Source organism: Gavialis gangeticus, unplaced genomic scaffold (genome assembly GCF_001723915.1).
Source record: "Gavialis gangeticus isolate Ggan-Ray unplaced genomic scaffold, GavGan_comp1, whole genome shotgun sequence".
In the NCBI taxonomy this organism is placed as follows: Eukaryota; Metazoa; Chordata; order Crocodylia; family Gavialidae; genus Gavialis; species Gavialis gangeticus.
The window spans coordinates 27002686-27014486 of NW_017728997.1; the positions used below are offsets into that span (position 1 = coordinate 27002686).

Sequence of the window (11801 nt, forward strand, 5' to 3'; positions counted from 1 at the left end):
GGGGGTCCCAGCACCTCCCTCCCACCCATGGCACAGGGGAGGTCCACAGCTGCAGTTCCATCCACAGCCCCAGCCCCAGCCTCTGCCTGCAGGGATGAGGGGAAGCCATGGCTCTGCAGTGCCCCCTAGTGGCTCGGCTGCGCTCACCTCCCCATACCCCCAGTTCCCCACCAGCAGCCTGGGGCTCACACAGCACGGGGTGCACGGTGAAGACATAAGGGACCGGTGCAGACATGTTCCTGCCAGAGGCCACTAAAAGGTAAACAATATAAATAGAATTGTTGTTTAACTGTTTAACAGTTTACATCCTTAACAGGGATATAGTACTTGGACAATAGGTCAAACGTGTTAGACAACAAAACTAGTGAATAAGCTGCAACATTTCTTAACTAAGAATAACAACACTATTTGTAATTCTTTTCAAGGTACAGAAGAGGGGAAAGGCTAGCAAACTAGGAATAAAGACTACCAAGGACTACTTGGACTGTGGAGCAGCACAGGGGGAATTAAATGATTAAGTATGAACAAAGCTGAAATTGAAGGCAGTAAGATAACATGGCTAATTTAACTTGATAAGACTAGTCTCATGGAGGTATAGCAGGTGTCTCTTGCAGGACAGATAAGGTAGATTGTTGCCCATCCCACCCAGTAAAGCCTCCATTCTAGCACCCCTAGAGTCTTTGTTAAGAACTTGCAAAGCAGCTCTATTACTGTTCTGTGTGGTGGAGGAAGTGCAATCTCCAAGTGCACTGCATAATAACTTGAAATTTGTTCTGGGATTTGGCCCGAAAAACTGATTCAACAAGTAAGCACCGGATATACTCTGACAACAGGTCAGGTCATGAATAAATAATTTGAGTAATTCTAGAATATGAACAAAATACAGTGCTGGATGAGGAAAATAAAATCCAAGGCACATGTTTTTTCTTTTTATAGTTCATTGCTAGACATACCTGAGCTTGATAGGCTGTTTGTAAATTCTCCAAATGAGTTTTATCAATACCAGGTTTCCCCCGAAAATAGCATTTTGTCTCTACCTCTGAAGTTTCTTTTAGTTTCTTCTTTAAAGCCACCTGCTCATCTTTAAAACAAATTCATTAGAACAACTGTGTAAACAGAAATAACAATAACTTCAAGAGAAGTAATAAAATGCAAGGTGATAACATAATGGACAGACATTGAGAGGCTCTGCCAAGGAGAAATATGACTCCCAAGGCTTTAGAAACAGAAGAAATTACGGAATCTATATTGAGAGAGCATAAAATTCAGAGGACAACCAGTTAACTCAGGAAAATATCTAATATTTATCTCAGTTCATTTTTTGCTAGTTAGTTTAAATTTACTGTTAGTACATACATAAATTTACACCAGGCTAGAACTGGTTACCAGGTCCAACCTAGAAACTAGATTTTAAAAAACAATTCCCATCCAGGTTATGTAGAACTTGCTGTATAAATGGGAAGCTGCATTTAAGAAAATAATTTCATTACTACAATGCAATTTTCAGTTAACTTAGATCTTTTTCCCTGAAAAGAATATTTGAAAACAAGTATTAAGTTACTCATGCCTGCAGGTCAACAAGTTTTGTTGCAGAGGAGGGTCCTTTTGCTTTTTTAACACAAGGTAACCACGGGGATTGCAGAACTGTGTGTGGTTTCCTACACATCTGTTTAAAATGATGAAGAGGGACCAAATCCACCTCATCTTCATGGTGGTTCTTCTCCCTGCCAAAACAGTGTTTGTGTTCTGCCTGCTGACTTTGCGGTAGTGGTTCAAATTTGTGGGTCAGATAGCATAACCAGTATACAACAGTTCCTTTGAGCCATCTCAACTGCCAAGTGGCAAAAGGGTGGTTATACCCAAGATACAGCCTCAGTGCTTATGAAGTATGTTTTTTTTGTGTCAACAGTTGCATTTGATTAACAAACTTAATTTAGTTAAACATAAGTAGTGTGGCAAGTCATTTTTTAAGTGGTCTGCACTTCATTTCAACCATGTCTATAATTTTATCTGGTGAACTGTATTAGTATGAATGTACTAACAGTCAATTTTCTCTTTTTTTTTGGACAGATTACCATTCCCAAATTTTGAAATTCTATTTAAACTTTGCTACCTTATTTTCTGGGACAGCTACTGTTGTAAATCTAAATCCACAGTAACACTAATGTTCCTGAAAACAAAATTTGATTGTCTCTACATTTTATTAGGGGACCGATGCTACACTATAATACATTAATTTATGTTGCAAATATATCTTAGGATACCTAGTTCCTTCTTCCACTGGGCCCTCTTTGCTTCTAATAAGGTTTTATCTCCTTCTCTTTCACCCAGAGTACTAAACATGTCAGCAGGTTTCCATGTGTTCTTGCTGAAGAAAGGAAAAAAAAGAAGCAAGTCAATGTATTTTAGAAGTCAAGATGCTTATTTTAAAGTTAAAAGTTAACTTCCATTACATATTTCAATGTACAGATGGAAGAAGAAAAAACTTACATTGCATACTTTACTGAACAGATCTACCTACATAATAATTTTATGTTCATCCTGCTGAGATGCTGCTTGTTTCGTGCTTGAATCAGAATTACTTTCACGTGGCGCAGATGAAGCTTCAGCAGCTTTCTGGAGTAATCCCATAATATTTTCTTCCTCTATCTGATTAGCAGCAGTAGTAGTAATAGCAGAGTTTTCAGCTTGGCCTAACAAAATAAAATGTACATTACTTATTTGTGACCTGGTAAATCCTCACTTCCACACTGTTTACAGTACGAAAAGTAAAACCTGGCAAATTCACATCTTCTACCTAAAATACAAGCTCTTCTGGGTAGGAACTTCTGCGTACAATGTATATGCAACGTCTAAGAAAATGGGGTTCTGATCTATAGGGCTGAGCTGAGGGGGGTGTAGCCAGGTCCTGGCAGGATGCTTTGGTTAGGGAGGGGTCCTCCCCACTTCTGACCAGCGCAGCACAAAATTGATAAGTGTTTATCACCCCTAACTCAGTGTGGTGAGGGGAACAGTGGGGGAGCAGCCTGCAGGCTCTGCAGAGCTCCAGCCAGGGAGCAGAAGGGAGGGACCAGCCCTGCTGTACAGCAGAGCCCTGCCCAGCCCAGAAAGCATGCTGGGAAGCTGGGGGAATCTGATTTAACGTAAACAAGCAAGGGGTCTGGGACAGACATTGCATAAATTGGTCTGACCCAAATCAGTTAAGTCTGATACTACATTCAACCAGGCTGATCTCAAACCGGTTTCAGCCATTTTCAAACTGTTTTATGTGAACTGAACATCTGTTCTGTTACAGGTTTAAACCAGTTTCTGAACACTTAAACTGGTATATGTGTAATGTCTGTCCCTAGCCTAAAAGAATATGTTGGGACAACCTGATTTTATAATAAAGTTTCAGAAGCAGTCAAAATCTTTTATAAGCTGTAATTTTTTCCTTTGGAAACAGAACCTGTTTATATCATGATGTGGAAATATCCTTCAGGTGTGGGTAATTTCAAGACTTTAAAACCAACTTGTATAGGGTAAACTTAGACTAATTTCACAAAGCAATTGGCTAACTTGCTACTCCAAGTGGAATGCATATAATGGTTAATTAACCAATAATAATCAATTATCAGGAGTACATAATAGGGATAGGGAAATAGAAAACTGGAACAGCACCAATTAAATCATAGATGAATTCATGAGACTTTTTACTTTAGAAACTAGGAACTAAAAACAGCATGCACTGGTGATTTTAAGGGAAACAGAATGAAGATGTCTTGCTACAGGACTGTTTTAGAAAATATAGCATGTGAGAAGTTTAGGCTCGTTTTACTACCATAGAGTCAGAATTTTTTTAAAGCTATTTGTATCTAAATATAATTCAAACAGCATTTCATTTTTGCTTTAAAAATCTGCAATTCATTTCTGAACTAGCAATTTGCCACTAGCTAACTTTAGGAGAATGGTAGTCTTATAGAATTATGTTGTAGCCAAGAATGTCATTTTTGCTGCAGGATATATACTTTACCTGTTTCTTGTTTTTCATCCTGGACTTGGGAGACAGTTTTGGCTCCTTCTTTTACAGTCATCAAAATTTGTTCAAGTTGTTCTTGAGTTAAACATACCAAACTGTTCCTCAAGTCTTCAGCTGAGACACGAGGTTTTTGAATCTTTTGTTTGGGCCTTTTAACTGCAATTTTAGGGTTCTGCAAATTGGACTTTCCATTTGTGTTATCTTTTGGAACAAGCAAAGTATGTTTTCTAGTTGAGATCTCCTTTGAATCTTGAGTTGATAATAAAGTCACATGGGTATTTTCACCTTTCATTGTTGACAATCTTGATTCACTTCTGGGTTTAACTGAAAAATGTTCATGTTTGGCACAAGTGTTTTGTGTTGATTTCAGAAAATGTCCAGCCTGTTTTATTTTCAATGCATGTTTGGGAAGTTTGACTTTATTACCCATCTGTTAAAACAGAAACAACGTATTTGATTTAATAGCCTTCGAACCATAAAACTGCATACCTAATCTCTTCCTTTCTTCCCTCCTTCAAGCAGCAAAAACAATTTTCTTTTATTTCTCTTCTCTAAATATTAAGAGATCATTCTGTTCTCAGTTATATCAATATGAACTTTAATTCCCTCAATGGAATGACTTATAGATAAGGAGATAATGGTGTATCCAAGATGAGAATAAAACTTGGCTTCAGGTATACACTATTTCTCATTTTAATCCTAAATTTGAATATAGATGCCAAAATAACAGTATGAAAATGAGCTTCACATCAGTCTCATAGTGCTGGTGTCAGAGATTATAAACTAAAACACGTGTCCATGCATTAGTACCTTTTCTACTCTGATCTCCCTCAAATAGCACCCTGACCTATTCTAGTCTACCCAGAAAGACTATCTTGTAGCTTTGCCATGGTCTTAACGTCAAATGGTTTCCAAAATATTTTTAAGGTAAGCCGAGAGGAAAGAAGTGCATTGCTTTGAGTTGGACTGTCTATAAACAGCCTAGTGGTAATCTTTCCTTAAAGTTTAGCCATCTTTTAGTACATTTTCCAATATGGCTTTCAAATTGACACAAGAACCTTTCATCCAGAGATCTTAAGTGTTATGCCTTCATTGATTAGCTATGCCTTACAATCCACTGCAGAATCTTGGAGTACCTATTTCATCTTAAAAGATGGGGAAACTGAGGAGAGAAGTGACATGTCTGGTGTCCAGGAGCGGGATGAAGAACCTCACTGTTCTACTCTACACAGAAAACAAACTCAAAAGATCAGGCTTTAATTACTAGATATATAGACCCTTATGGGAATGCAGATGTGTGTTATGCAGTGCTGCAGACCTGTCTGTGCTGCCACATACCACACATACAGGCATTCCGTACACTGCTACTTTGCAGTTGAGGGGCGGGGGAGATCCCAGGGTCAAAAACACCCAAACCTAAAAAAAGCAGAGTGGTGCACATATGCAGGCAACGCATGCCACCCAAAATTGGAGCCCGGCCAGCCAGAACCAAAATCTGACTACCTGCCAGACTCCCTGCTGCAGGGACACTATGGCTGTGACTCCCAGAGACCCCCAAGACTCCAGGTAAGGCTGCTGGGGTTAGTAGCACAGTTGCTGGCCCCAACCTCTCCAATCCCACTCGGGGCAACATGCTATGCGCCCGAGTATGTGTCACAGGCATTCGTCGGGGACAAGTACCAGTGGCACAAAGTGTGCCGCTGCTACTTGTTCCCAGGGAAAGACATGTTCAGCACGTTCCCACTTGTGGGGACGTGCCATATATGTACCAACAATGTACATAACACTGCTACCTTCTCAACATGCCCCCATGTCTACATCCAAAGTTGGGAACATGCACCCAACCTCAGATGCAGTCAGATACATATTTGAGATGTACTCCTTGAGTGTTCCCACACCTTCAGGGTGCCCTTCTGCCCCAAATCCCTCTCTGCTGTCTGCTATTTGGCCATTAAGAACCAGCTGAGATGTGCTAGGGGCCAACTTCTTGGCCTGTGGTACCTCAGCCTTACCCTTCTCACCCAGGTCTGGCCAGCTCGCAGCAGATGGGAATTTACCAGCTAGAAGAATTACCCTTTTATCTGATCATGCACCCAAAAAAGACAGATTTTCCTTCCCCTTCCCTGAAAGAGATCTGCCAAATGGTCAAATGCTTTGAAATCACAGTTAACAATGCCAATAAGTGAGATGCGAAAGATAACAAGAGACTTATCATAAAAACAAGAGGAAACACAAAAAAATCAGTAACTACATGTTGAGATATGGAGATAGATATAGCTAGGTAGGGGAGACAGATATAGATAGGTAACTGCCTAAATCATTGTTTTGTGGATTTCACAGAAACCATGACATCTGGGGTTGCCCGTGGAAAAAAAAAAACTTAATAAAAATAAGTACTAAGTATTCTCCTCCTGGGCAGGCCTCACAGGCCACCTAGAAGGGGAAGGCAGGGTGGCACAAAGGGGTCATCAGACAAGATGGCAGCTGCCCCTTCTTTCTTCTCCTCCCCAGGACATTTCTGCCAATCAGTACTGAGGGGTGGAGCCAGACTAAGAACAACCAGAAGTCAAGATGGCAGCTGCTCCTTCATCCCTTCCCCTCCCCGAGGCCTCTCTGCCAATCAGTCCTGAGGGGTGGGGCCTCTCTCAATCATTGCCAAGGGGCGGGGCCACCACCAAACACATGTGACATGGGCTCTTCGTGCTAGGACAAAGCTGCAAAAATGGCTTTGTCTTGCTGCGACTTAAGTAGGTCCCTAGATATAGGTATAAGAATACAAATCCTAAAGGAAGTATCAGAACAATAACCTGTTGTTACCCTTGTAGGAGTAAACTTAGTCAGCTTCTTGCCTTCCTGACTAGAAAAACAGACAGAGACCAGAAGTGCTGATGCTGCTTATTTCAGTTATATGTTTTGAGATAAAAAATCCTGCATGTCTTATTACCCTGTGCACAGAGGTCCAATTAAGTAAACTTGTTTTAGTTTCTCCAAGGTTGTATTTTTTTTCTCTTTATCTGTCTTAAGTATAAAAATGCTTGAAAACTTAGAGAGGGGGAGGATTCCTTTGAAACAGACAAGTGAGTGATTCCCCTTGCTGTATGAAATCCTCCCTGTGATCACAGTATAGCCCTAAATAAAAAAAGCTGGATCTGTCAGTTCTGATTCAACCACAACGCGAAGTTTGATTTCTTCCACACCCTGCACCTTAAATCCAAGAATGCAGTTTCTATTCAGTCCACTAGCTAAGGGACCAAAGCACTGTATGCCCAGAAAGTACAGTTTGGTGCTATTTATATGTACAGACTACACATGCCATATCAGTAAAACAAACTGAGGAGTGGGGTGGCATCACAGTAAGGTGCACGATTGACAGCCCAGAGGTCATAAGTTTGAGGCCGTAGCTGAAGCACTCATGGTGTGGCCTGTCAGATTCCAAAGAAATATGTGAACTCTGCTAAACACCTTGTCACAAGGACACAAAAAAGGAAGGAAGCAAAGAAAAATAAACTCAAGAAAACACAAATGACATCCCATGAACTCCTCCACTTTATGACATGCATCATAAATCACACGCCACATATTCAGACATGTTAGTGTCATAAAATGGCAACCCGGTCACAAAAGATGTTTAATTTAAAATGGCTGGTTTGCCATTTAATACCAAACATCTTTTTGCCTGGTTTGTATGGTATCTTAAATTGCATATATGGCATCTGTTGTGTTCTAGACTCTGAAGCTGACAACTAACTGATTGTTGGCATTGGCTGGGGACAGCCCTGGGTCTGAAACCAAAACTGGGGCAGTCGGGAAGATGAGGACAAATTGCTGAATGTTTGCATCAGCCTCAGAGTCTGGGACTAGATCCAGAGTCAGCATCAGTATGGGACTGCACCAGGTCTGGGAATGGGCCTGGGGCTGTCAGGGGCTGATGTCAACAATCAGGTGACACACCCAGGAATCAAGCTGGGGGAAGCTCTGGGTCCTTAACTGGAACCTGGGGCTGCTTGTACCCAATCCAGACACTCACCTGAGCATGGAAATCAGACCTGAGGCAACCCCACAGTGGTGTGACCGGGATATGAGGAATATTATGGGATGGGGCATCAAATTCCCAACCCCAACCACACCATTATTTTATCATCTACTAGAGGGCTCAGACAAACTGTATACCCAGTAAAGGGGTGCATGCTGACTTAAATCTACCCTCTTTGTTACCTATCATGAGTTTGAATACAGGTTTCCTTATGTGGGTTCTGTATATGCGAATTCACTCTTATGCGATGAGCATATTTAGCCCCATAATTCGTTATATGTGAGGTAAATTTGCTCTTATGTGATCAGCGTAAAGGTCTGTTCCCCCCCCAGCAGGTAAGTTGGGCGGGGGAGGCCATGGCCCCATTCACCCCTTCCTGTGCTGGAGTGGCCCCGGGAGCGGCCGACACAAGTTGCCTGCAGCTGCTGGGCTGCACCGTGCCCTGGTACAGGAAGCTGGTGTCAGCTGTTCCCAGGGCTGCTGCAGCTGGAGTTGGGGTGAGTGCCGTGCTCTGCATTGCCCACGGCTCCGCTTGTTTGCACTCACCCCAACCTGTGCTAGAGTGGCCCCGGGAGCAGCTGATACCAGCTGCCTGCACCAGGGCATGGTGCAGTCCAGAGGCTGCAGGCAGCTAGTGTTGTATGTTCCCAGGGCCTGCTCCAGCACAGGAAGGGGTGAGTGGGGACTGGCAGAACCCCAGGGGGGTTGGGGTACGGTACAGCCCAGCTGCTATAGGCAGCTGGTGTCAGCTGTTCCCAGGGCTGGGGTGAGTGCCTCACTCCCTTCCTGCCGTGGGAACCTATCCCTATTTGTTACATTATAAAGTGGGTTCCCTTTATGTGAATTCGATACATGCGTTCCCATAAATCGAGGGAAACCTGTAACAGAATTTCACTTGTTACACTGACCACAAATATTTAGAGAAACTGTTAGTTTCTCTAAATATTTATGGTCAGTGTAACAAGTGAAATGTGAAGTGAACACACCTTGAGATTAACTATGGTGTTTTTGTTGTTAGCTAGAGACCAGGAGTCATTCTTTTACTTACCTTTACTGTGGACTTTGATTTACCCACTGTAAAACAAATAAAAAAGCACATTAAAACAGTGTTAAATAACTGAAATCCACACCTTGCAAATTTAGTCTCAATAGGCATAAAAATCTGTTATCTTGCCTGATCTCTTGTGGAATGCATACCATAGAACAGCATTTCCCAACCTTTTTCACCCTGCAGCACACATACATGACCTCCCCTGCCCCACCAGTCAAGTGGGGGGGCGGGGAGTGGCCGAATACCGCAGAGCGGTGGAAGGGGATGGGGAGGTGGGGATCAGGTGGCAAGAGGCTGAATGCCGCAGATTGGGGAAGCGGGGTAGCAAGTGGTGGAACGCTGCAGAACAGTGGGAAGGGGGTGATGCGGCATTTGAATCACTGGCTGGAGCCACGCTCCCCGCATCTGTCTGGCTGCCCACAGCAGCAGCAGGCAGGGGGTGTGGCTCCAGCCCAAAATGCCATGGCATACCTGAATGCACCTGATGGCACACCAGCGTGCTATGGCACACTGGTTGGGAAACAGTGCCATAGAAGATCAATAACTTCTCCATCAAGCCCACACCATCAGTTCTATTTTAAAATACTATATTTTTAAAGTGATAAAAAATCGACTACATCCTAGGAAAAAGTATTAAAATGATTAACTGCACTTTTAATTAAAAATTGTGTTTTTCAAGTCAAAACTGATCTAGTGTCAACCTCTAATCATTAAATCTAGTCACGTTTTTTCTTTTTAATACTGCTGAACCTAAGATTGAAGTCTCCTTCTCTCCCTTGCAGACTGATCAAGTCACCGTTTAATCTTTTCTTGGATAAACAAAATAAGATGACCTTTTAATCTCAATACAATTTTACTACTAAAACAAATAAAAATCCTACCGTATGAAGCCAAAATAAGCCTTGGCTTTCCATCCAGTATTTCAGTTTCAAGCTTTAATCCATCTCTGTAAAACAGAAGAATGCTAAAAATAATTTAAAGTGCTTTTCTAATTATAAAGATATATTACAATAATAAATATAAAACTAAGCAAGGGCCAAATTCTCTTCTCCATTATGGCAAGTGCAAATCAATGGCCCAGATTATTTCCACTCCCTTTTCACACTTGTTCTAACTTCAAATTATTCCTTCTACACAGAGACAAGTGAGTCTTTTATCTATGAAACAGGAAGTAAACTAATGTGGCAGAAACAAGTGAGTCTTTTATCTATGAAACAGGAAGTAAACTAATGTGGGACTTGAAGACCTAGGGTTCAATATCCTGCTCCACTCTCAATTTCCTTTGATACTGGGGTTCTAATCTCTCTCTGCCTCAATTCCCTATGTTCGAAATGGGTACCTCCCCACCTTATAGAACTGGTGTAAGGAGGAAGTACATTTTAAAAAAATCAGTTACTATAATAATGATCACATGAAAAAAACACCATAGTTTGTGGTATATATAAATATAAAAGTGCTGTACCTATGCTAAAACTTGCAGCTGTCTCAAAAAAAGGTAAAATGTATCAATTGTGGATGACCTAAGTCTACGGGTACCCACAGAAATTTGTGCAAATTACTATTTGTGATATAAATTATGCAAATTTTTATAAAAGTTAGTGTTTTCAAATCTGCATCTCACTTCCATGTGCTTAGGTACAGCAGGGTCTGACAGTAATTGAAGAGTGGGAGGAGAACAAATTGGGGAATCAGAGGGCAAAGGGGCCACTTGACCCCCCCCCCCCACAATTTGTTTTCATTGCTGTAGCAATGGGAGGTGGACAAATTCAGGACAAACCACCAATAATTAGATTCTATACCTGGAAAATTATAACAACTTTATACATTTTCCATATATAGAGTCTAATTATTGGGGGGGTCATCTTATATTTGAGTAAAATATATCACATTTTCTCCTTGCTTCATAATCCTTGTTTTGTGCTTGCTTAATTTTATATGCATATATTAAACACTTTATATTTATAGAAAAGACAGAAAACCAGAATATACAAGTATCAAAAGCAAGCTATATTAATCAGATGCTCTTTGTTTTAGGCCTATCCAAGTTGTGTGGACATCCTTCTATAAATGCACGATGTATCATCACATATGATTTCCTGCCTATTGCAAGAGTCAGGTATAAATGATCTAAGTAGCTTACTATAAAATACATGTTAAATGAAAATATTTTAACTTTTATATCAATTTCAGAACCACATGCCCCCCTTGAGATTGGCCGCTGCCAGCTTCTGCAGGCAGTCGCTGCTCACCGCCCGCCCCACCCTCGCCACTGATGCAGCTGGCAGCCTCTGTAGGCGGTCCCCGCTTGCCGCTCACCCCCCCACCACTGACACTGCTGCTGGCTGTTGTGGGTGGTCCCCACACACCGCTGGTGGCTGCAGGCAGTCCCCGCTTGCCACTGCTGACACTGCTGCTGGTGGCTGTGGGCAGTCCCTGCTCGCCACTATGGTGCCCCCCCAGGTCTCAGGAGTCTCAGGAGTCATTCATGTTCAGAACCATTCAAGGCTGTGAGATGGCAATAAATGGAAATCAGTCTTTATGTGTTTATAATCCTTATATGGTCTTTAAATCATAACTAAAAAGAAATATAATGCTTTCATAGTATTGTGGATCACATGCTGCTATGAGACTCCTTTGGAAACAAAGGACATTTTTACACATGCTCCGGATGGGGGGTACTTTAATTAGAGCAGCTCTCA

The 11801-nt window shown here is 41.7% G+C and overlaps 1 protein-coding gene across 1 annotated transcript in view; it reads right to left on the reverse strand.

Annotated features, from left to right (window-relative positions):
* The window catches only part of CCDC66 (coiled-coil domain containing 66), a 68237-nt gene that overhangs the window by 49419 nt on the left and 7017 nt on the right, over positions 1-11801 (reverse strand). The window contains exons 2-7 of the mRNA XM_019505001.1: positions 9984-10048; positions 9100-9125; positions 4013-4448; positions 2522-2693; positions 2265-2368; positions 954-1081 (exon numbers count right to left, since the gene is read on the reverse strand). Of these exons, the coding sequence (XP_019360546.1) occupies positions 954-1081; positions 2265-2368; positions 2522-2693; positions 4013-4448; positions 9100-9125; positions 9984-10048 (931 nt within the window). The remainder of the gene's footprint in view (positions 1-953; positions 1082-2264; positions 2369-2521; positions 2694-4012; positions 4449-9099; positions 9126-9983; positions 10049-11801) is intronic.